At 35.7% G+C, this 27,106-nt stretch overlaps 1 protein-coding gene across 5 annotated transcripts in view; it reads left to right on the top strand.

Moving 5' to 3' along the window:
- UTRN (utrophin) overlaps positions 1 to 27,106 on the top strand; it is a 576,845-nt gene that overhangs the window by 323,910 nt on the left and 225,829 nt on the right. For all 5 annotated transcript variants that reach the window (XM_039230877.1, XM_039230878.1, XM_039230879.1 and 2 more), the window contains one exon: positions 7,994 to 8,183. In XM_039230877.1, the coding sequence (XP_039086808.1) occupies positions 7,994 to 8,183 (190 nt within the window). The remainder of the gene's footprint in view (positions 1 to 7,993; positions 8,184 to 27,106) is intronic.

Raw genomic sequence — 27,106 nt, 5'->3', positions numbered from 1 at the left:
TATAAATGCCTTGTGTTTTGAAAGAGTAGGATTTTGCCTGGAAGATTGGAGAAACAGTACTTTGCTGGAAGTGGCAGTGGAAAGCAGGGAAGAGGACCCTTATTCCAATTATTCACCCTGGAGCATATAGGATCTATGAGGAGAAATAAAAAACCTCATTATAAGTTTTCCAGAGGAATTGATGTTCCTAAGGAAACCAGTTTCATTTAAGATAAGTTGAAGGGGTTGATCTGTGGTCTGCTGATACAGAATAGATTTCTGGACATAACGGAAGAAGTGTTTAGGGGCAGATCAGGGAAGGTGCAGAGTAGTATTGGAGTTAAGTCCAATATTGGTTAGGTAATGAAGACTGGATATTTGGTAGTGATTTAGCGAAAAGTTAACAGGATGTGGTGATATAAATTCTGTCACGGAAACAGTTCTGTGGTCTTAGCTATTTACTTGCTGGCTGTGGCAGCCCCAAGGAGAGCAGCTCCTTTGGGTTGTACAAGGTCAATGGCAGGCATCATTGAGTGGGGGTAGGGCTACTGGGGGCTCCTTTCTTGAGCTTCCCAACTGATATGGCATTAGCAGCTTACAATAGTCTCCTTAAATCCCATGGAGTGAATATTTCAATGCTTGATGATGACCCAATCTCTATGTAACAAAGACTGGTCACCAAAAGACAATAGATTGTGGGGTATGTCTGTAGAGACTAATTCTTCATTAAATCAACTGCATTTCCCAAAGTGTGCTTTAATACATTTTTTAGTGAAATGTTATTTTATTTACCAAAGAACAAAATTACCTTATGAAAATATCCATTGAAAAGCTTAAAGAATTGTTTCATTGTAAGTTTTCTACATGCCACTCAAACTACTGATGCCACTGTTTTCCTCTCAGAAGAGATAAATATATTTTAATCTCATGTAACTGTAAAGGTCACCTTTTATAGATAGAAGAATTTGGCAACACATAATCTATGGGTTTCTTAAGGTATTCTTTCCCATTAAAGTGAAAAAAGAGAGACATATTTAGTTGTATTCACTCTTTTGACCAGTTATAACCAGATGCACACTTGATTAATATATTTTGTAGCTTAATTTATCAAGCATTGTTTAACATATTTAAAATAACATTTGAAATGTCAGTTATATGGGTGGCCATGTTTTGTTAGGCTGCAAAATAAATATAAGTTATTTTGTAGAATATCAACTGTTTTATAGCATAAATCTCTTCAAAAAGTTGAGTTTACCTTTTAAAAATCCCAATTCCCTTGAATATAAACTATTATAAATCTGTTACCCTTGGATTCCTCAAATCTTTTACGAGAAGCTATTTATATGTTCAGTCTGTACCATTATTTGTCCCAAAGAATTCTGTAGTATCTTACTTCTGTTTGAAGTAAAAATTATTGTTTCTGCTAAAGTTACCCTTCTTCAAATATTGTTATCTTTTAGGATTTCAGCCTATCCTTTATTCTTTATGATTTATACGTTAAAAACTATTTTTAAAAAGATCTTCTCTGCCTTTGTCTAGTAGCCACAGTTCCTAAAAGTGAAATCCTGTTTTTTATTTTTTTATTTTTTTTTATTCCTATAATAGTGCTCCTGCCCCTGTATTCTCCCATTACACTTCTCAGAGTCTCTTCTGGCTCTTCTGATCTTTTCCTGAGACGTAGCAAACCTGAACTGCTGGAGAATCGTAGACCAGTGTGAGTTCAGTGCCAATGTGCTCTTAAGAACTTGCACATGAGTTCTTTCCAACCTTTTTGCTGGTTGTATCACCATCAGTTACATTTCATTTACATGCAGTGATTCTTGATGAAGCTGGACGTGAGCTAGGGATGGGACAAGAATGGAGGATCTCTTTTATAATCTCTGTGTAGGGTTATGTAGTTTTAAAAGGACCTCTGGTGGGGCCCCTGGGTGACTCTGTCAGTTCAGGGTTAAATGTTTAACTCTTGATTTCAGCTCAGGTCATGATCTCAGGATTGTAGGATGGAGCCGCACATTGGGCTCTGTGATAAGCATGGAGCCTGCTTGGGATTCTTTCTCTCCCTCTCTCTGTTCCTCCCTGACGCATGTGCACACATGCACTCTCTCTCCCTCTCTTTCGAAATAAGTAAACATTTAAAAAATAAAATAAAAGGATCCCTGGAGACTCTGAAATAGGTCCTTGCCTCATCTAGTCCAGGCAAATTATTTTAAAGGAAAAAAAATTGGAGAGTTGAAGTGATTTATCTGAAGCCATGTAGGTAGTGAATGTCAGAGGTTAGAACTAGGTGATTTTCTGAGAGCAGTGCACTAATGGCATTAAAGTTTACATACATATGGATATGTTACATATTATCTGGCAAACAGCTAATATATACATATGAATATTCTTAAAAATAAATGAAAATGACTCTGTAAAATTAAAACATTTGACTTCACCAAATTTTATAGTCATTAATTTGATATGAGTGTTAAGAGTTGCCTATTCATGGCCAATTAATTGCATATGTGTACTTCTTTATTTTATTTTATTTTTTGATATATGGTACCTTAAGGCACAACCTTTATTTGGTTATTCATAATATTTTTCTCTGTTGATACTTTAAAAATTGAAAATATGGGCAGGGTTAGGTGAAAGTGTAAACAACACCACTACTACCAACCACCCAGATTCTAGTGGATAACTTCTAAAATTTAAAAAGGAAGGAAATACATACATATGATTTAAAAATTAAAAGTACTTAAAGGTTTATTACAAAATATAATGGTTCTCTCACTGTTCACCATGACCCCCTCCTTAGGAGCAACTACTTTCTCTCCTTTTGGCTTCTCCTTGTGTCATTTTTACATTTCTGTATTCTAAATAAAGTGAATATACTGTTATCTTCCAATCCATCAATATTAGGCATTGGCTATTGACATCCTATTCTGGTAAATATATAGGGCATAGCTTTCTCATGCCACTGTTCTCTTCCCTTCCTCATCACTGACATTTTTTCCACTTTATTTTTATTGTGGTAAAATACACATAACATAAAATGTACCATGTTAACCATTTTTCAATACATAGTTCAGTGGTATTAAATACTCATGCTGTTGTGCAGCTATTACCACCGACCGTGCCCATAACTCTTTTCATCTTGCAGAGTGAAAACTCTGTGCTCATTAAACAGTAACTCCCGTTCTTTCTTTCCCCCATTCCTGGCCACCACCATTCTACTCTTTTTCTGTATGAATTTGACTAATCTAAATACCCCATGTAAGCAGAATCATACAGTGCCTGTGTTTTTGTGACTAGCTTATTTCACTTAGTATATAATATGTTCAAGGTTTATCTATGTTGTAGCATATGTAAGAATTTCTTTCCTTTTTAGGGCTGAATAATATTCTGTTGTATGTATACATCACATTTTACTAATCCATACATTGGTTGATGGACACTTGGGTTGCTTCTACATTTTACCTATTGTGAATAATGCTGCTATGAACGTGGGGGAAGCAAATAACTTTCCCAGACGCTGCTTTCAATTCTTTTGGGTGTGTCTACAAAAGCAGAATTGATAGACCATATGTTAACTCTATTTTTAATTTGCCGAGGTATTACCATACTGTTTTCCACAGTGTCTGTATCATCTCATTGCTGAATTTTTTTTTATTCATATATTTTTTAAATTTTTTAGTGTTTATTTATTTTGAGAGAGAAAGAGTAAATGCCCAAGTTGGGGAGGGGCAGAGAGAGGGAGAGAGAATCTCAAGCAGGCCCTGCACTGTCAGTGCAGAGTCCAACCCCGGGCTTGAACTCATGAACCATGAGATCATGACCTTAGCCAAAACCAAGAGTGATCTGCTTAACAGATTAGGCCACCCAAGTGCCCCTCAATGCTGAAGTTTAGAGAAACAGATATTCAGTGTTGACATTGTTATGTATGTCTAAATACCATTAACAGCCAAGCCACTGAAGTTTACTATAATTTTGCTTTCTTACTGTTTTTTTATCTGAAATTAATAATTGTCTTGCTTTTATGTGCTTAGATTTCTTTGTATCTATTACTAATTCTTCCCACATTTTTCTTTTCTTTAAAAAAATTTTTAATGTTTGTTTATTTTTGAGAGAGAGTGAGAAAGAGCATGTGAGCTGGGGAGGGGCAGAGTGAGAGGGAGACACAGAATCTGAAGCTGGCTCCAGGCTCTGAGCTGTCAGCACAGAGCCTGACGTGGGGTTTGAATTCACGAACCATGAGATCATGACCTGAGCTAAAGATGGACGCTTAACCGACTGAGCCACCCAGGCACACCCCTCTTCCCACTTTTTTCAATGGCCTGACAATATAATTTCCCACAAAGTCAACCACAGTAAGCAGTCTATCACTTATTTTTTCTTAAAAGACATTTCTTCTGTAGACATTCTTTTTGGGCCATAATCCTGAGGATTTTCTGTGCTTTTCTCTTCATTTGGAATCCCTGTTTTGTGGATCTAATGTAGGTTTGTTTGTGCATGTGTTTTTCTTTTCTCTTTTGGGTTATTTCCTTGTTTTGTCACAATGTATCCTTTGTTAGTTTTGTCAAGTTAAAAGAAAAAAGCATAGCCCTCATCTGACCCAATTCATCCACTGTCTCTTCTGAGATCTCTTTTCACCATTAGCACAAAGCCCTCTCTTGGCTTTCCTGTTCTCTGCTTCTTATATCTTTTTTTCTTGATTTATAATCTTCATTGTCTTTATTCTGTAAATACTTATTATAATACTGTAATAAGGACTCTAAGAAATATGGAGATACGTAAGATTCCTTCTGCCCATGGTGAGTCTACAGAACGGAAGGACAGAAAACAAATCTATGTAATAGTCAAAGTAAAATTTAAGTGTGTTACAAGATCACAATCCAAAGGCTTTTCCAGGATACATGTTTTTTTTTTGAGAGAGAGCTGCACAGTAGAGGAGAGAGATGGATGTGGGAGGAAGAAAGAGAGCAAGAGAGCGAGCGAGCGAGAGAGAGAGAATATCTTAAACAGGCTTCACAACTCAGCACAGAGCCCATGGGGCTCAATCCCATGATCCTGGGATCATGACCTGAGTGGAAATTAAGAGGCCGACACTCAATGGACTGAACCACCCAGGTGTCCCCATGTGATTACTTTCTCTATAAAGAAGAGTAGTGACTTTTTATGAACTCAAAGCAAGGAAATCTAATTGGGTTGGGATGCTCTGAAGAAGGTGGTCCTTAACCCTGAAAGAATTGGTAGGATTTTGATAAGCGGCAGTGGTAGAAGGATGTTTTTATGTGGATATGAAGTTTTTGGGTGGACACGGTATTAAGAATATCCTGGAGAGAAAGGAGCATACCATGTTGATTTTTTTTTTAATTTTTTAAATGTTTTATTTATTTTTTTGAGAGAGACAGCATGAGCAGGGGAGGGTCAGAGGGAAAGGGAGACACAGAATCAGAAGCAGGCTCCAGGCTCTGAGCTAGCTGTCAGCACAGAGCCTGACACAGGGCTCGAACCCACGAACCATGAGATCATGACCTGAGCCGAAGTCGGATGCTTATCTGACTGAGCCACCCAGGTGCCCCCATACCATGTTGATTCTGAACAGAGTTTGGAAAGAACTAGAGAATAAGTTAGAAAAGGGAATTAGTGACAGATTATGGAGGACACTGAGTTTTAGGAAAAGCAATTTGGGTTTATTCTGTGGGCAGCCAAACACTGTTGGAAATTCTTTAGTAGGTAAATGCTCAGATGACATTGATGACTTTCTAGAGTGGCTGATGAATGGAAATGTAAAGCTTTCATGCCTGGCTTTTCCACGTAGCAGAAAGCATTTGAGATTCCCTCCGTGTTTTTGCATCTATCAGTCATTTATTGTTGAGTCGTATTCCATTGTGTGTATACATCACAGCTTATCTACTTAGCACTTGATGATATTTGGGTGATTACCTGTTTGGGGCCATTATGAATAAAGCTGCCCCAAAGATTTACATATGGATCTTGTGTGGATATATGTTTCCATTTCTTTTGAGTAAATACTTAAGAGTAGGATTGCTGGATTATTCTTGAGTACGTGGTTAACTCTATTTAAAAAAAAAAACCTGCCAAACTGTTTTTCAATGACGGTACCATTTTACACTCCCATTTGCAATGTATGAGTTTGGCAGTTATTATACATGTTCACCAACACTTGGTATAGTCATTTTCTTAAAGCCATTCTAATGTCTCATTGTGGTTTGAATTTACATTTCTCTGATGGGTACTGATGATGAGTATGTGCTTCTTCTATGATGATCTCTGTTTAAATCTTTACCCATTCATTTAAGAATTTGTTTATTGATGTGTGAAGATTGATGTTCATTATAAATTCAAAGAATACAGAAAAGTACAAACAGGCAAGGAACCACCTTAAATCCCAGCACCTAGAAATAATTATTTTAATATTAACATTCCAAACATTTATCCTTTTTATCTAAATACACAGACAGTCCTGTATATAGGACAGATGGATGGATACATGATGTATGGATAGAGTAGTGGATGGGGTAGAAAATATATACAAATATAAATGAGGTTATGTTACAAATGCTGATTTCTTTATTGTTATATGGTTCATATACCATGAAATTAACCCTTTTTAAGTGTACAGTAAGTGATTTTTAGTGTATTCATCATGTTGTGCAACTATAACAATACTCTTAATTTCAGAACATTTTATCACCCCAAAAAGAAATGCAATACCCATTAGCATTCAGTCCTCACTGCTTTCTTCTCTAGTCCTAGACAACAACTAATCTCTCTTTATTCTGTATGGATTTACCTCTTGTGGACATTTCATATAAGTATGAATGGATTCACACAATATATAGCCTCTTATGTCTGGCTTCTTTCTCTTGCATGCTTTAAAGGTTGATACATGTTATAGCATGTATCAGGACTTCACTCCTTTTTATCCTTGAGTAATATTTCATGTATACTACATTTTATCTATCCATTTCTCTATTGATGGACATTTGGGTTGATTCTACTTTTTGACTGTCATAAATAATGATGGCTATATGAAACTTTGAGAGCAAGTGTAGATATATGTCTTCAGTTCCCTTGGGTTTAAACACTAAGGGGATAATTGTTAGTATTTTTTTTTCTTATTATGGAGCTTTGAGATATAGAAAGTTTTAAAGATTGAATTTACAGGAATGTATGTCTTTTCAAGTTTTAAATTTATTTTATTTATTTTGAAAGAGAGAGAGAGTGTGTGTATGGGCGATCACAAGTGAGGGAGGGAGAGAGAGAGAAAGAGAAACCCAAGTAGGCTCCACACAGTGCACAGCCCGATGCAGGGCTAACTCCCATGAATCATGACACCATGACCTGAGTTGGAACCGAGTCAGATGCTTAACCAACTGAGCCATCCAGTTGCCCCAGGAATGTATGTCTCTTAAGTCATGCAACTCCATGATAGTTCTATGTATTAATTTTGACTTAATACTGAAGGGTTTATAGAAGCTTGATTTTCCAATGTTTTCCAAATATAATATTATTAAATCAGCTTAAAGAACGAATTTGTATTTATCTGAGTTGTTTTAAAATATTTAAAGTAAGCTCTTAAAATTATTTTCATTTTATCATATTTCTTCAGATTTTACTGCTTCCTAGAATTCATTTAGTCACTTGCTGCATGAATATTTATTGATATTTCCTTTGAGTGTTAGGCGTTATACTAAGGTATTGAAATAAAATATCAGGGAATAACTTAATATACAATTAGGAGTTATAAAATGGAGTCATGATTATTTTATGATATGGATGTTATTTTCTTAATATTTATATGTCTCTCTCCCTCTCTTCAGTATTCACATTACTCCTTCCATTTAGAATTATTCCAGATGCACAGATAAATAAATGTCCCAGTTACATTAGGCACTTAAATAGAAAAGGTTCCCTGGAGGCTGTTACTGTGCTTTTCGGGGGGTGCACAGTCTGGGCTGTCATGCCAGAAGTAATGGAGACGTGCGTGTCGTGTTGTTACTTGCAGCATTGCTGACAGACAGAGCGCCTTGGAAGCTGAGCTGAGGACAGTGCAGGCCTCTCGTAGGGATCTGGAGAACTTCCTAAAGTGGATACAAGAAGCAGAAACCACAGTGAACGTGCTTGCGGATGCCTCTCAGCGGGAGAATGCACTTCAGGACACGGTGTTGGCCAGGGAGCTCGGACAGCAGATGCAGGCAAGTGCGTGGGAAACTGCACCTGGGGTTTTTATTTTTACTGCGCTCTTTTGATCCAGCTACATGCAAATTTATTACCATTAAAAGGTGAGGTTGTTACCTAATTCTGTTATGAGATCCATGCTCCCTGTGTATAATTGGTTTCTGGAAATGAGATCTATAAATACTTTTACTTAATAATAGTGGAAAATCCCTTGTTTTATGGAAGTAATAATTGTTTATTTAGACTAACAGGCTCATAGCTGTTCTGTTTTTGTCATTTTAAGGCCTATTACACTTAGCCTTATTGAATCCTAAATTATAAGGGTATTTCCTTTTAATACGAGGTTGCTTCTTTTCTCCATTTATTATAAAGTACTTAATGTAAAAGCTGCAAAGTCTCTGTGGCTTAATTTACAACTAAGAACATTAGGCTTGGAGGTATTACTTTTATGTTTTTAGCTCGATATTATGATTGTATATGGAGTCCGAGGTTCAAATTTTTCTCCTTTATGAAACATGAAACAAACACAAATTCTTTCCTTTGCAAAAATTAATGAGAAATCTCATGTAGCATATCTGTATTTTTTCTCTGCCCCCAAGTACAACTACTTCAGTGCCCTTGAATTGACCATCTTTGTATAGAATGACCTAATCTTGCCAATCACAGGCCTTCTCATTTAGGGCTTGGTTTAAAAACCTCTTTTAATGGAGAAGCCTCGTTGTCTGCCACAATTTCACATCTGCTTATTTCTTTATGTCTTGTCATCCTCACATCATTTTGACAGTTATTATTTCTGATATGCTTGTGAACTCATTACTCAGTGTCATCTGAGGCATGTCCCTCTTGTCCCAGCTGATCACATGGCTCTTCAAGGGCAGACATTATGTTACTCCATCTTGTTGTCTACCTAGTGCCCTGCGTGCACATTCTAGGTAAATACTGACCGCTTCCTGTGGACCCTAACTTCACCAGTATGAGATGATGACCTTTTTGAGTTGTTAGAATTCTTTCCCCTTGAAACATCAGAATGTTTACAAATATATGAATCTGGTTACAGGGAACAGTAGCTTTCTGGGGATTGTTCTTATTCTTACAGATTTTCTCTATGTTTGAAATTATTTTCACTAAGATGTTATAAGACATTTTTTAAAAGCACCTTTTAGGACTAGACTTCTTTGTAACTTGCTCCCACGTGTAAAGACTATTAGGGTGTTTTAATCGTTGCATACTACACTTGTGACTTGGTAATGAGGCTGACCAGACAAGTATTGAGATTAAATATGTTCTTCTGTCTCACCATCTAGAATCTGAAGAAAACACTATGCTTGTTATTTGATAAAATATTTAGCTATCATCTCTTTTTAAGGGGGTTTGAGAGGACTCTAACTGTAGGCAGATGCTAGAATATATTATTTTTTAAACAACTGGAAGCCTGACCTAGAAATGCTCACGGATGCTTACTTTATGTGATGGTGTTAAACTCCGAAGATACTCAGAATGTGCATTTGAGGCAGCAACACTTTGTAGACAATGAGCAAAGGCAGGCTTGATGTGAAACTTGATGAGGAAAGTCAGCAAAACACAGACCTCTTTTAGAGGTTGATAATGCCTTTTGGCATCTATTATCTTGGGATATATTCTTACCATAGCCAAAATTCTTCTCAGTGTTTAATGAATACTCAAAACTGAGGAAATAAATGTAAATGAAGATGCTTAAAATCTTTCTAAATAAAAATAACAAGCCCAAGATTGCTTGTCTTCTGGCCACCAGCACCAAGAAAGAAAGCCTGCTGACTGTAATACTCAAGCACATTATGGCGTGTTTAGTAAATGCCTCTCGAAAATAATTTAATGTTGCTGAAATTAAATGTTGTGACTCCTAAGGAATATTAAAGAGGGACATTTATTAAGAGCCTATTACAGTCTCTTGGCATATCTAAAGATAAATACATGTATTTGGTTTTGGTTAGGTTATTTCCCACAATAGTAACTTGCATGATTTTTCATTGCCTTGCTCCTTTTGAAAATGATCTTCATTTTATTTTACTTTTTAAAAAATATTTTTATGTTCATATATTTATTTTTGAGAGCGACAGAGAGAGAGAATGCATTAGTAGGGAAGGGGCTGAGGGAGACGCAGAATGTGAAGCAGGCCCCAGGCCTCAAGCTGTCAGCACAGAGCCTGATACAGGGCTTGAATTCATTGAACTCTGAGATCATGACCTGAGTTTAAGTCAGATGCTCAGCTGACTGAGCCATCCAGGTGCCCCAAAATGGTCTTCATTTTAAAACATTCTTTCCATTTTATTAAAGAAAATGCTGGGGCTTTATTTGTGGCACCTTATAAGTAGATGCGTGTGGAGACTTCGTGCCTTTGGCTTAGTATTCCTGAGACGAGAGAACTTAAATTATCCTTTGATTTTTGTACCAGTGACTCCTCCTCTTGTGGGAGTGAATAGAAAATAAAAATGCAAACGTGTTTGGGAGAGATGTTTGTTGAGGAAAATGAACGTACAAACAAAAGTGCCTGAAATTATAAAATAAATTTTCCGGTGACGTGGTGGTGGGGGTGGGCAATTTATGGGTGTGTGAAAAAAGATGAAATAAGGACCTTGGCACACGTGTGCCCTGTGCACAAAGGGTGTATGTAGAACTGCTTACGTGACAGTCGCTGTTTATACTTGCTTCGTGTCTCATGATAGCAGGATGCAGAGATACAGGAGTGTTTCAGAAGATGAAGAAGTTTTTTCTGTATTCATTTTAAGGTCGTTTTGGGGATAAATTTTGATAAACGATAGTTTAGAAGCACAATGGAAGATGAAGATGAATTTCTGGGAGTATGCTCTGATACATGCCATTTCTGTTAAGGATGGATGACCACTTGGATTTATGGATTTACGTTTCATTGCCTGGCTGCAAGACAGTAAGGCTTTACTCCTCAGCCGAGTTGGCAAGAGAAAACCCAGTCTTTCAGAGAGAGAAGCTCTGAGTTTCTGAGTGGTACAGATTATAGAGGGTCTTCATTGACTTGCTAAGTATTTTATATTTTAACCTGGTGGCAACAGGGGGAAGTCACTGAAGAGTGTTGAGCAAGAGGGTGATGCGGTGGGATTTGTGTTTTATAGAAATCTAGCTGATGGCATTGTGAGGAATGGATTTGAACTGGGCAAGATTGAAGTAGCACATGAGGTCTGTGAAGATAGTCTTGCAGCCATCTGGTGATAGGGGATTATGGCCAGAAATGAGGCAGTCCCAGGGGGAATAGACCTAATGACTTGATAGTATGGGTAGGTAGACAAAGGAGGAGATTGCCAGGTGGGATTAGACCTGAGATTGGGAATAGAAGGTAAGAGCAAGTCAAAACAGGGGTGCAAGCTGGTGTGGAATGCAAAGGAATGATCCATTTCATTTGGACTGTATTGAAATAAGGTTTAGGGGTAACATCCAGGAGGAGAGTCCCCAGTATGCAGTCGTCGCTGTGATTTGTATTTAGGTGAGGGAATTTGGCTAAAGTGCAGAAACTTTTTTCCCCTTTGGAATGAGAGCCTACTATTGGCTTCCCTATCCGTTTATTCATTCAAATGCATTTATTCTGAATTTTCATGTTTACATTCTAGGATATTATTACCATTTTAATTATATTTCAAAATACAAGCTTTACATTTCGGCAGAAACCAATTCCTGGAGAAAATTCTGCTGTCCTGCTGCCTTTCTGGAGTGTTCTTAGAATACATAGGTGGCTGTTTCTGCTCTCACACAAGGTGTATTTGGGGATTATTATATTTTCGTCTCCTGTGTTCTCTTTCAGCCTAATTTTCATTCTCTCGTTCCATAGGTACAAACTTTGATAATTTAGATTGTTGCTGATCGTCCTTGGTACCCAGCTCCGTAGCCAGCATTGTGTTGGGGAGGTAGTGGTATTCCTCTGTTGTGCAAACTTTATCGCTGGTTCAGGGACAGGAATTACAACTTTGTATGTAGAGCAGCTTTATTGACTTATAATTCTACATTCCACACAACCCGTCTATTTAAAGTGTGCAGTTCAGTTGTTTTTAAGTGTAGAAGGTGTGCAACCATCACCACAATCAAATAGAACATTTTCATCATCTCAAAAAGAAACCACATATCACTTAGCTATCAATCCCCCGTTACCAACTCTCTAACTCTCTACCCCTTAAATAATCACAAATCTTCTTTCTAGGTCTATATATTTGCCTGATAACTTAATATTTTGAATTACATCATTAATTGACTGCCTCTGCCGATTTCGGCTACGTATAGATACTTTGACGTTGTTAGCCTATCCAGAGGGAGGCAGTATAGGTTCTCAGTATAGACTGCAGGGGAAAAAATATACAAGCAGAAGCAGAAAAATACACAAAAAACTGCTTGATAAACACAACTCTATAAGACCCACTATAGGACTTCCAGTCATGCTATAACATGAAGGACTGAGAAAGCAGATGAAGTAAAAGAAGAGAAACAAAAATTCCTATACTGTATTTCTTTTAAAGAATCATGACAACAGTAGAGAAATAGCAGCCTTACCTGGGTTATTAGTTTGAGCAGGACACTGATAATGAGAAACGTCTGGCTTCTATTTCTGGCTGTGCCCCTTGACCCAGCCATTTAATCATTCTGGGTGATTTTGCTCATTTCCTAAGAGTACTTTACCCCAATTGATATTTGTAATAGTATCCAAGCTGCAGTAGAAAACACATCTCCCATATACACAGACATATAAAACCCCCAAATTCTATCCTGCATTTTTATATCATACAATCATGTTTTATATTTCTTACTCATAAAATTAAAACTGCTTTATGGCAAATAAAATGAGATCACAAAGATGCTGTCTAAGGAGAAATGTGGTAATTTAGAATGCTAGTAGTCAGTTACAGACTTTTAAAAAAAAATTTATTAACTTTACTGTTTAATTAGAGAAGTCCTTAACCTAACATTAGAAATTCAGTTTCTAGTGGCTTTTCTCCCAGGCAGGCATCAGAGAGCCCATGGACGACACTGCTTTTAGGATGCTGTAGGTAAAGCCACATACCCCCTGCAGGTATTTTTTGTTTCATTTTGTTTTAGCTGATCTTGTTCTGAGACCTGTCTGGAGGTGATTTATTAGCACTTAATGTATGGGCTGCTATCGTTAGAGTCAGGTAGGCTTCTGCTCTTCGCAAGATTTATCACAATGTCTATTCAGTCATCCCACAGAGCACAGCCAGAGCTGCATTTAGTCGGAGTGAACGCATCTCTCCTCAGAGTGAGTGAATGAATGCCACTCGATCTCTTAATATAAACTCGCTTCAAGGCATGCACCGTGGTGATGTGTTGAATCTCTGTTCCCAGGAGATGTCTGCTATGTATCTGCAGCTTTAATGTTTCACTTAATATCCTTTCTGGCTACAGAGCCAGAGCGCACTCCTCTCCAACAGCAGGCAGCGTTTGGCTCAACAACTTGCTCATTGTCTGGCCATGCCGAGCTGAACAAGTACAGGCTGTGAGCATCTGCTGGGGGGCTTTCTTTGTGGCGTGTGTATGTGTTTTTGAAATTGAGAAGAAGTTGAAGGAATACCAGCCTCCTTTTGCTTAGCATCTAAACCCCTGTAATCTTTCAAATGCATTCCTGGAAACGAGCATGCTCAGAGAACTGGCAAATCATTGTCCAGTGACCGGGAGGAAATGATCATTGCTCTTCATTTATAATGCAAATTCTGAGGTGTCTCCAGAAGTGTGGTAAACTTAAAATGATGGCTGTGGTGAGAACATCTCTGCAGAAAGTTGTGGTTTTGTTACATCGTTTACAAAGGATGGCAGTTTCTTCTCCTCGGTATCAGAAGCTCTGTAAGGTAACTGAGTGCTTGAAAATGAGGATCTCGGGTGTCTGACAATTCTGTTTCTCAGGCTCTAAAAACTAACCTTTCAGGATTCTTAGCAAGGAAAGATTCCTTTTCTTAGTGACGGATTGTAAGCGCTGTTAAAGTGAATTGCTTCATTAAATTTTGTTTAGGAATCTGAAACAGGTATTGTTTCAGTGCATATTTTATTTTGCATTTGACAAGAACCTATCTTCTGAGAAGGGCTGATAAACTGTTTGGTGAAAATATAGCAAAACTATATTCATTTAAGACCTGTTATCTCTGTGATACTTTGTAGGGTCTTAATATTGCATGCTATATTAATTTTGTGTGAATTTTAGTAAATGTAAAAGAACAGTTTAAAATAATCTTTCAGGAGATTACTTAAAAACTGTTTACCCCTTTAGAGCTAATTGGTTTCTTTTTCCATTAAAAAAAAATAAAGCACATTTTAGAAACTCCTAGACTGAATCTCAGCATAAAATGTCCCCTATATTCTTGAATCTTCATATGCCATAGTTAAACTTGAAGAACTTAATTTTATTTGAACAGGTGGATTAAGTACACTTTCAGGAGGCAACTTGTTTGACAGTTATAGATTTCAAATACTACGTCATCCTAACCATAAACCATTGAATGAGCTCCTGTATTTAAAAAAAAAAAAGTTAGCTCTTGTATTTTTTATCATCATTTTGTTTGATTTATACCAGGTTCACAGTGCCTCATTACTTTTGTCAAAAACTCGAGCAGTTTGATCACAAGGAAGGAATTCTACCAGGAATGTTAAAGCAATTTATACCTCATTCTTCCTTCATATCATGCTCTGCGTACCCTTCTCAAGAATATCTTGTTGCCCTGTTAGCTGCCCAAACTCGTTTGGAACTGGAACAACCATCTCTAAGACAATATTACTTTTCTGACGTTACAAAATAAGACAAACTGCATATTATATAGCAGTGCATTGTGAGGGGAGGGAGTAGTATTGTATTAACTGTATCATATATTTCTATCTTTTTACAGCTTGGCCAATTAAATGCATTTCTGTCTAGAAACTTTTTTTTGTTTTAAAGTTATAGGGGACAGATGAGTAGTGTGACATTCCTCACAGAAATACTTAAAAATATGTTCATTTGCATTAAGAAGTTAATTAACACTTAATAAAAGTTAATTATTTTAGTTATAAAAACCCATAATTAATTATTTCAATGTGTTGTGTTTTGGTTGCCTTTAGATCATAACTTTATTCTGGTATAAACACTTTATGTATTTCAGGGACAGGCAGTTTTGATGACAGAATAAAAACTCATTCACTAATGCATGTTATTTTACCTCTTTATCTATAATTGTGAATATATAAATTATTCTTTTTGTATTAGCTGGGCAATTTTTCAGATCCATTTGTACGCACACTTTCACAAAATCAGATACTTTTCTCAGGTCATGTGACCCAACTATTTAGTCAGAGGCAGGAAACAGTAGAAGTTCAGATATTAGAGAACTTTACTTAGTTTCATGATTATACCCCAAATATGCACAAGTTCAACTACTGAAGTCATTGGGTAAGTTATTCCCATGAGAAGTACTCTTTGGACAGATTTCTTGAGACTTATAATTCCCTCAAGGAAACATTAAAATTAAATGTTTAGAATGAATGCTACTCTTTAATTTTAGAAAATTAAACCTTGTATTATTTGCAGTTGAAATGTTATCTTCCACATTTCTTTCCTCAGATGCAAAATTGACAACTGCCGTGATCATGAAATGAGAAATATGCAATTCCAGTACTTTCCAGCAGGTGTCAATATAAGGCAGTGATATATGAGATTTTGGCTAAGCAACTGAAAGATCAGAATAGGAAGTGGCCAAAGTGCCATGCAAAAACCAGATAGTAACAGATATTATTTATTTGCTTGGCTGTGTTTTGAAAATTGATTTTAGTTACTGAGTTGTATTAACTTAGATGGTATAAATAAAAGTTTTAGTTGCCGAGCTAAATATTTATTAACAGTTGCTATTGCAAATATTGACATAGGTAGCTATCTACTTATAGAAAATGAAAATGCATACTTGTATTACAATTATCAGTAGTCTGTGTGTACTCCTTCAAGGTTTAAACAAGTTTGGTATTTATTTGCTTTACGACACTTTAAATTCTTTCCCCCTTAAATTGTCAATGTTATAATGACTGTCTCTCCCTATACCTCCTACGTTCTCTAAATTTAGTTTCTTAGAAAGGAAATGCTGTTAAGTTTTCAGTGTTTCTTCATTAAAATGTAGAGGTCTCTTGTAAATACATTTACAGACCTAAGTGAATGAGAAAAAGAAGTGTTGTGTAATCTAAAGGAGATGTGACTCTTAAATTCATATTGGCATTTTGAAATCCAGTATCAGCTAATATTCTTACCTTTTTTTTAAAGTTTTTTTTTTTAGGATCTCTCTTTTTTCATATTATATGAAAATTTGGTCTTTTACCAAAATTTCCTCTGTGATACCTTGTCTTTGCTTATTTTCATACTTCTTCTGAGTGTCAGAAAATAGTTCATGTGTTACACATTTGGGAATTTGTGTTGAATATTCTCATTTTGTGTGTTTTCCTCTATGTTTTGAAGGGGGGTGTCATAGAAGGAGGCACTTGGAATTCATGGCTGTCAGAGTTAAAATGTGCTTTTCCTCCTCTTCACCTATTTACACATTGACTTGTGTTTTTGTCTTTGAAAATATTTCTTCCTTATGATACAGCCCATAATATTTGGGCAAGAAACTGAAACAGAAGTGTTGTTTATTTGGAGATATAATTAGCAGCAGTGAAATTGCCCTGATGACCTAAAATCACCTCATGCTGGATGCTAATTCTTCCAGATTTGGTTTTGATTGCTTAGCTCCTTTAAAATATTAATAGAGCACAGCAAAAACAGAACTGAATATAGGTGATTAAAAAACAAAATTTGTTTTCATTGTTATCTGGTTATTTGAGGAAATTTTATCGTTAAATCTTTATATTTAAATATTAAAAGCTGGAAGGGAATTTTGTAAGTCCTATTTTCTTCCTTAATGCCAATTTTCATAAAATATTTATTAATTGCAGTATGGTGAAATCAGCTTTTTTTTTTTTGATAAACCAGATGGAGATGTGCACCATTATAGAAAACTGAGAAGAAAAAAGAACAAAATTAGTGTTATAAATTGAATTTCTCATGACTTACGCATTAAAAAATTTTCCATTTAAGTAATATAACTTCTATTTACCTGCATATGTATATAAACCACTTTGGCATAATTATATGGCTTTAATCATCTGAAAACGTTTTTGATCATGTAGTCCTATCCGTAAAAACATTTTAAACACACATATATATGCATAAATATATATTCTTTTAAAATTGTACACATGTGCCATGGGAGAATCACATATTAAATATGAGTAGAGTGTAATTTTTTTCTTCCTTTCTGCTGTTCTCTTCCTGCACCCCAGTTGGTTGTCCTTTTCTCCTTCATGCACATACCATTTTGGTGACCGTCAATTTAGTGAAACAGGAGCTGTTTCTAGCCTTGCCATATGTGGCACTCAGGCCTTCACAATGGTGCTGATCTTAAGGTCCTCCCTGGGAAACCATGTCTTCTGTGGTTTCAGAGCAGCTGTCGATGAGTACTCTGAAAATTAGAGACCAGAAGATCTTGCCCAGCAAATCTGGATTGCCCAGCTGACCAGTGAGGCCTACAGAAGTCTTGCTTTGTGTATGTGTGTTTGCATGTAGACAACATAGAACTCTTTGGAGGGTTACGCTGTCACCAGGCAAGGATGTATGACCACAAAGGCACAAAGTCTCTGAACAGAGTTTCAGATTCACTGACAAAGTACATCCACATCCCATTTTCATATACGTATGTGGCTTCCCTTTATTTAGAGGTAGTTAAGATTGAGCATGTGTTTTTAAGAAGATGTGGAATGGAATGGTGTGTTTTCAAATGATTTGCACCCCACAAAGTTAAGTGTTATGTTTTTTATTCCCAAACATTTCCCCACCTTTATTTTATTTTATTTTTTTCAGGTGGGAAACTACTGTCCTTGAGTAATCCAATCTTCATGTGTTTTAGGGTGATGGCACTTTTACTCTGTCATGATCTGAATGTTGAGATGTAGGTATTGTAAGGTCAGCTCTCAGTCGTCATAATCATATCATACACACGATCGTTTGGACCGTAGAAGAGGTCAGAGTCATGGTTTCTAGCCTCAGGGTAAAACTCCAGTTGATCAGATGAGTATTGGCTCTTTTTGGTTTTATGAGAAATTCGCGGTTTGGTTACTTCAGAAAATTTGTGAAGGCTGAAGTTTAATGGGGGGGAAATGCTATACATGGAAGCATTTGCCTACATCTAACCCATCATTACGGATGCATTAGGCATGTTGCCTCCTAGCTCTATGGACCCTGGGCAGATTACCTCCCTTACTCTCTGTCTATTTCTGCACTCTTTCAGAAGGCTGAGATTATAGACGAAAGTAAGGTGGGTCTGCAGAGACAATACTTACATCCCTATGTGTCATCAGATATTTCCTGTGGCTTCCAAAAGCAGCTGCATGAGTTTTAGATGATTCTCTGATCTCTGTGTTGCCATAGCTCCTCAAGTCAAGGTGTATATCAAAATCATTTAAAAATATCGTTATCTAACTAACATTTTGTTAACCAGAAACTCGTGTATTAATGACTTTTAGCTAGAAAGAAGATAATTAAGTATGATGTAATGCTTTGTTGATTAACGAAAATATAATTAGAACCACTCCATAAGATTGCATTTTAAATTGTTCCTTAATAGCCAAAGTATCATTATTTGTATAAGTCTAGATCTGTGATCTATAAATCAAGGATAAAGTCATTCTGACAGATTTTAACCAGCATCTTAGATATGGATAAACGTTGTCCCTTTATTTTTAGAGTAGCATTTTATAATTGTAACTAAAATTTTGATGATTTACCTTTACAGTTTATTAAATTTCAAGGGGAAATTTCCTAGCTGAACGTACTGCTAGATTTTAAATGTGCAGACATTATCCACTCCCTCTTACTAGTGACTCTGATCACTGCCAGCTTCTCTTGGTATATTTGGTAGTTTATTTTTAGCTCTCTAAAATAAGCAATTAGTAGAACTCTTACCACAGAGATAGAAGAGTATAGAAAATTCATGTTATGGTAGCTTTCTCAGTTTCACAAAGTTTATTCATTTCTGGGAAAGGTAAATGAGTCCAAATAGTTGAAATTGGAAAGCATATGAAGTGCATCAGAGGGTTTCTTTTCATTTTTCTTCTAGTTTGTTCAGTTCTATGGAATTGTAGAAGATTAATTTATAACAAAGCTCACTTATAAAAGCAGACAGAGCCTTTTAATGCTCAATAAATAATAGGCTGATATGATAAAAGTATGCCTTGATAAAGCCTAAGCAAGAATTTTGGAAAAGTATCAAATGGAAGAAGGCATTGTACTGTTTTCACAATAGACTATTTTACTTTTGCTTTAAGAAAATTGAAAGGAAAATGGTCAAATACAGCAATAAAATAACTGCAAGCTTTCATGACTGAAAAAAGTCTTGTTACTATGGATATAATTTCTTTTCATTTTTCAAGTGTTTGAGTTTACCGTGTGTTTTCTCCTACTTCATCATTAATACATATGGTGCTGATTAATACTTATATTATTATTTATCCTTAAGAGATAAGTAGGAAAGAAAGAATCATTTTTTCCCCATTTAGCTAATGGAGAAATGGAATTTGTAAGTTGACAGGTTAAGGAACATGTCAATAATTGCTCAGCTACTGTGTGGCACAACCTGACCTAAACGTAGGTTGTCTGAATCTCGTGTCTCTTTACACTTCCTTGCAGATAGTTTTAGGGATTATACTGAGCTAAACTGAGCAATGCACTAGAGAAGGTTTAAAAAGAGAAATCACATTAATTAAGTAGTAGATACTATTTTATTTTACATTATCTTCCTCTGCATTTCATTTTCTAAAGAAATGTAGCCTACCTTTAAGATGCAAGGAGATGTTGGAGACTATCTGAGTCACCCATTTCATTCTATAGATGATGAGACAGATCATCTATAATGGATATTTTATTGCTGCTAGTTTTGTGGGATGGAGATGTACTTGCTTTCTAGAAGTTTAAACCTAATGAAATATGCTCTTTTCAAAACGACTTTGATATTTGAGATCTGGCTATATAACTTTAAAAGAACAAAGATTTTGTTCTAATTTAAACTTATACATTGGATACTCTTAATGGGCTTATTTTTCAGTTTTATAAAAATGGATTGGTTCATTTTAATGCAAATTAAAAGTTGGTCTGGTTTTTGATTCATAATTTAGTTTGGTTTGAGTCTCAATACACAAGTATTGAATTATGTATTCACTGAAACTAATTCTCTATACTCAAATGTAGTTTTTTTATCATTATATTTAAAAACACATAATAGCTCCTTGAAAGAGTAAATTGAATATAGTCAACTGATTTTCTAGACTGGGTCTTTTCTAATAAGAAATTTATGTGCGTTTTTTTGGTGTCTTTTGTTTTTTGTTTGTTTTGCAATTCAACTCAAAGATCAGGTACTGGGTGGCTGTCCTGTGCCAAGGTACATGTTAAGCAGCATAAGCATAAAATGCTATATTGTATTTTCCATGTAAAAGAAGGAAGTTCAGATAACTCGTTCGGAGGAATTTAAATGGTTAAGACTATTCATGCCAGTCTAGAGGTAGACTGTGTGTATTCAAATAATCCTGGCCTTAACACTTATCAGCAATGTGACCTTGGGCAAATCATTTAACATCTCTGTGTCTCAGCTTCCTTTCAGAAAACGGAGTTAGAATTCATTTCTCTCACACTCTCAGCCTTTTTCTCCCCTCTCTCAAAGGGTTGTTGTGAGAATTTTAAAAAGTTAATATTTATAAAATGATTAAACAGAGCCTGGCACATAATAAATACCATATATGTTGGTTAGTCTTGTTACAGAGTGGGTTATTATCACTGTTATTATGATTATTCTCACACGTTGGCTGTATCTGGATCGTATGAGATGGTCCATGTGATGTGGCGCCTACCATAGGGCCTTCGACTTAGAGATTCTCTAATGTTTCGTGGGTGTGGGGGTATTGCCATTATCCTTGTTATTTTTATCCCTAAGAGAACCCTTAGATTTTAACAGAGGGTTAACACTGCAATGGCTCAGGGAACTTTTCCAAAGGATTCATGCCCCTTTGGGTCTGAGATGCAACTTCCACCATCCTTGATTTTAACAGTGGAGCAAGAAAAGAAAGTCTTGGAAGTTTTTCCATTTCGTATTTTCTCTGTTTGAGACTCATCTTGAAGACATGTAAGAAAAAGCTTCCCTTGACCACAGAGCTTATGACAGAAGCTCTTGCAGGAGGAGTATTCCTCAGTTTAGGGGGGAGGGCTCCTCTAGATTATTGGTTAGGCTCCCGGATAGCACTCAAGAATCTAGGTAAGCCATAGTGAAACTGATGTAGTCACCATTTACGTGGAACATCACATTTGGAGGAGGTCCTATTCCATTACCAGAAACTGAATAGAGCAAAGGAGTTATCGTTACTATGACTGACACGGGAGGAAAAACAAACATGTTGGCTTAGAAGAGAATGGAAAGAAACGTGGAACCTCTTCAATGTGTTCTTATCACTTTTTAAAAAAAAAAATTTTTTTTAATGTTTTATTTATTTCTAGGAGAGAGAGAGAGAGAGAGACAGTGTGAGCAGGGGAGGGTCAGAGAGAGAGGGAGTCACAGACTCTGAAACAGGCTCCAGGCTCTGAGCTGGCAGTCAGCACAGAGCCTGATGCGGGGCTCGAACCCACGAACCGCGAGATCATGACCTGAGCGAAAGTCAGATGCTTAACCGACTAAGCCACCCAGGCGCCCCTCTCATCACTTTTAAGAATTATGGTTTGTGGTGCCATCACGTTTGAATCTAAGTTCACCCTGAAAATATTTGAGCTACTGTTCTTAGTACAGGGATACTATTAATTAATGCCTTTCATGGAAACTCTTGATATTTGGCTCAAAAATGATATAGAATGAGTTGTCTTACTTTTTCCTCAGGGCACACTTTGCAAGAGTTTAAAAACATAAAGGAAAGGAAACTTTTTTTGCTTGAAAACATTATCTGATGCTGTATGTTCTCCAGAGTCAGAACTTTGAAAGACCAAGGTATGTGTGCACATACTGAGTTAGAGCTGCCCCGGGACCGGCAACCCTCAGCCAGGATGGTTGTGATGTGGACTCAATGGAAGTGTTATTTGTGATTAGGTTTTTTGGTTTTTTTAATAATCTTTCTTTTCAATTTTACATATCATGAATATTTACCCATGTCATTAAACATTTTTTATATTGTGATTTTTTTTAATATGGTAAATAAAATTCTATTGAATGGCTGCAGGATAATTTATTTAGGTGATCAACTATGATTAGGTAACTAGGTTATTACCTAATTAGATTATTACCATTGTTCTCAGTGTTCTAATTCTGTGATGAATATCCTTACACATCATTGAGTACATACTGATTATTTCCAGGATGTATTTTTAGAACAGAATAACTGGATCAAATTAACATTTAATGACATTAGTTTATATATTGCCAAATTTTTCTCTTGTGAGGTAATTACCTGTTTACGTGTCCATTAGCAGCTTAAGTGCCTAATTTCCGGTACCCTCTCAGAAAACAGGTGATATCAATTAAAAATTGAAATGAAATTGTTGGATGAAAAATGTAGCCATGTTGTAGAATATAAACTAAAGTCTAGTGAGGTTAACTGATTTACCTAAGTATGGGACCAACTAATGTATTCTAGAGGTATCTGAATTCCAGATACTGGGCTGGGAACCCAAACACTGTAATGTCTAAAACAGGATGTGACAAATAGCAATATTAAAGCTAACAGATTTTTAAATACAGAAGAAAAAAAGTGAATTCTGATTTGAAAATGTCAGGGAAGTATTTACAGAAAAGGTAGCCCTCATAAGGATTTTGAGGAGTAAGTGGCTTTGAACAGAGAATTCTGGGAGTAGGCGAATGAGCAAACACACAGGGCACAAAAGTGTACTCTGCAGTCAGAGAACGTGGGGTACTTGTTTATCAGAAATGGCTATGAAATTCACTCATTGACATTTTCATCTCCATAAAAAATGATTTCTTTTGGTTGCCAGCTACATATGCCAGATTGTCTTTTGATTGTTTCCAAAATTTAGTCCAGTGTGAAAGGAAAAATATTTGTGAATATTGGAGATATTCAGACACAGAGAGCATTTCCAAAGGGCAGTTCTAAAATGAGAAAGTACATAATATTCATGTCTTTGAAATAATTTAGTTTTTCCAAGTGTCTCCTTTCAATGGAACAGCCTTCCCTTGGATGCCAGGCATTTTGGTATGAAAGTGGCATACCCTGAATTGTAACTCAGTTGATGAGAGAATGACAATTTCAAGCAAAAATAAAGGGTAATTCACAGTGGAAATCAGTATGCCCACTATTAAATTACAGATTTGTAGAACTTGAGAGTTTATAAGAGTTGGAACTATTTGACCAGGTTCCTCATTTTATATATGAGGAAACAAAGCCTTAACATTTATGCAAGCTTTATTCTTAATGTGCTTTGCTATATTATTTTATGCTGCCCAAGATCACACAGCCAAGTGATTCTTGGCTACATATTTAAGTTTCCAGGAGATTACTCTCATGTCTATTACATTTCATGTGTGCTTATTTTAATAGAATGTATATTTAACTTTGCCTAGTATTATAATTTTCTGTTTATTTCTGTTTCTCCTTCTGAATTGTCAGTTTCTTGAATTTGTGATCATATCTTATTTTAGAAGAGTCTTAGGAACAGAGCAAGTATCTGCAAATGTTGAATAAATCACCCAAATTCCAATTTTTTCTTAGATTTACAATGCTGTTGTAATATAGTGGAAATGCTATTCTTGGACTCCATGTTTTTCTTTTTAAAGAAAAAAGATGGCGATTCGTATAAAATACAATACTTTTAAAGCCTACGCTTCACCATTTTTTAGCCTGTTTACAAGGTTGTGCATCCATTACCACAATTAAATTTTAGAACACCTCCGCCTCCCCCCCTCAGCAAAGGATCCATGAACAGTCTCTCCTCATTTTCCTCCATTCGCTCTCCCCGCCTTAGGCAATAGCTGATCTATTTTCTGGTTTTTTTCTTCTTAACATGAGATTTGGAATAAGTTTGAAACCTTAGGTTGAAAAAGGTTGGAAAAATAATCCCAATATACTGTGATACATTTACTCCTTTATATTTTAGAATTTGATAGGTTTTGAGTTTTAATTATTAATAATAATAGGATAGCTTTTATTAAATAATTTGTAAACCTTATAGCACCATAAAATATTTTTTTAGTTTTCATATTAATTATTTTGGGTTCTGTAAAATTAAATATATTGATATGGGAAAATGCTGAATTCAGAATCTGAAGACCTAGGTTTGATGGTCTTGCTGTTTGATCTTTTGTAACGTTCAAGTGATCTAGCAGTCCTCAGTTTCTTCATGTAGACCATGGAAATAACATGCATTCTGTTTTTACTTTAGGAAGATATTACAGGACTGATAAGTTAACGTTCATGAATTTGCTATAAGTGCTAGCGTATTACTAAAATTAAAATACTAAATTTTCTATGATTTCTTTTTCTGCAAACCAGCCAACCAACAAAAACAATGACAATATTTACCCACATGTGCTTTTACCTTGGCTTACTGCTGGAATAATTTTTGAAATCGTGAAAGAACATACTAACTTAAAGCTTTTATTTATCTCAACTCAAGCGGCAGAATGTTGAATACCAACCACCTCATGTCTTTCTACAGTGCAGGGTCATTTCATTTTTCTTCTTTCCTACGGCACCAAGCCAGCTTCCATATTAAGGTACTTTCTCTGCCAGCAAAATCATACTATTTCCAAACAACTTAAATTCACACTGAGGCTAATGAAAGGAACCATGTCTTCAGAAAAGGACTAATGGCCCCTGAGGCAGCAGTACCTCGTCAAAAGAAATATTCTGGAATTTTTATGCAATCCAAAATTAGGGCAGCCATAATTTTCATAACCTATACATTATTTGTCTCAGATGCTGGTGGGCACAGATAAAACTTGGGAGGGCTTCAGGAAGATCTTTCTTGAATTTCAATGATAATTAAATATTCTGGTAATTCTCAGATGATTTTTGCATAATTTTTATTTTGCGAGTGAGGTTTTGATCGGTACTGAATATCCTGAATTAATGACTAATGACTGAGCGTTGTTTTGCATTAGTTCTTGAAGCAAATCCTCAGTTGCTTTATTACATAGACTGTCATTATGGAAGATCCTTACATGGCATGGTGGTAAAGAAAGGGAAACATTTGCTCTTTTTGAAGTAATTGTGTCTAATGGAAGTCTAATGACCTATTATGCTTTTTTCTAAAAGCTGAGCAGCAAAGCTTGATAGGAAGCTACTGAAAGATTTGAGAAATTATAATGTAAACCAGAATCTCAGGAAGTCTCATGTGGTTGAAAATCAGTACTTTATGACAATTAAATCATTCCGTAATTTCCTTGTGCCAAATGTCATCCTTACTTTAAAAGCCATAGTGATTTCTAGAAATGTGTCCATACCCCAGAGAGCTGGGGTAGAGGGCTGCCTCTGTCCAGGTGTCTTCCACATTTTAGGTGTCTTATAGTTTCTCTGAGTTTAATATGCAGATTAAACAAGGCAGTGAGTGTACAGTGTTCTTGTGAGTACTGAAATCCTAGAGCTTAATAACTGGTGATGACTTTGGATATTTTCAAGTTTAGTTTTATTTTCTAAAGATGAGAAGAGAGAGGCTTGGGGGGTGGTTAATTGATCTGTTAGGACATATTAATGGTTAGTGGCAATGGTTGAACTGCTCTGACAAGGGTATATTCCATTTTTGGATTTTATGGGACTATCTGATAAAAATGTATTTTATAGGTTTCTGAGATGGACTATTGACACCAAATGAATAAAATAGTTGGTATAAATGATTTACTTGGAGATGGGTCCTAAAAATAAATGAATAAAACAGCTGTTTAGATAAAACACATATGGTAACATCTTATAGTTGCTAAATTTGGTTGTTAGTATAATGGTGATTCCTTTACTGTCTTTCAACTATTATGTATCCTTGAATATTTTCATGATAAAGTATTTCAAAAGTAGCAGCAACTCCATGATGATAAAGGTTGGAGAGATTACTGGAAACTCGGCAAACTTAACTATTGAGAATCACAGAAGAAATTTCAGTTGCCCTCTTTTGTATATTGTTTGAATTTTTAAAACTGAAGACTATGATAAATGCAGAATAATTTAAAAGTGTCTCCCCCACAATAAACTATTTGTAAAAAAAAAAAAAAGCACAAAATCATAAATGAAAAAAAAAAAGAAAAGGCATTCCAAGCCTAACCAACCGCTTTCCAAATAAACACTAGAAACACAAAAAAAATAAATAAATAAAGATTTTTGCCTTTAAAAAAAAAAATAAAGACAGTATGGTGATGGTTTTCTGAGTCTATATGTCAAAACTAATCACATTGTACACTTTAAATATGTGCAATTTATTGTATGTCAATTATACCTCAATAAAACTGTTAAAAAGGAAAAAAAATAAAAGTGTCTTGACTTAGCCGATTGTAAATATTTACTGAATCGGTAGCTTTTCATTCTTTCAGCTCATTTAAATTTGAACAAGTCATTTTAAAATTTTCATTTCTCCTTCACGAAAACTGCAAATGCCCATCACCAGTGTTTGACTTCCCAAAGCATGAACTACCTATGTTGACACCCTCATTTAGTAGAGTTCACTCATTCTTATAGAGATTAGAAAGAAAATTGCCTTTGTGAAGGCACTCAGTCTTTCAAATTTATTTAAAATTTTTATATTAATAGAAAAGTTTGGTTTGTACCCCTACTTAAAAAGATTTTCCAAGTCCTGCTTGGAACGGATAGCTTTTGTCCACGCAGGCTTAGGGGTCCTTGACTATGATGTTTATCCTTTGGA

The sequence above is a fragment of the Hyaena hyaena genome, unplaced genomic scaffold, assembly GCF_003009895.1.
Source record: "Hyaena hyaena isolate Hyena2069 unplaced genomic scaffold, ASM300989v1 scaffold_52, whole genome shotgun sequence".
In the NCBI taxonomy this organism is placed as follows: Eukaryota; Metazoa; Chordata; class Mammalia; order Carnivora; family Hyaenidae; genus Hyaena; species Hyaena hyaena.
Note: the sequence above shows the minus strand (reverse complement) of the source record. Positions and strands in the feature narration are given on the sequence as shown.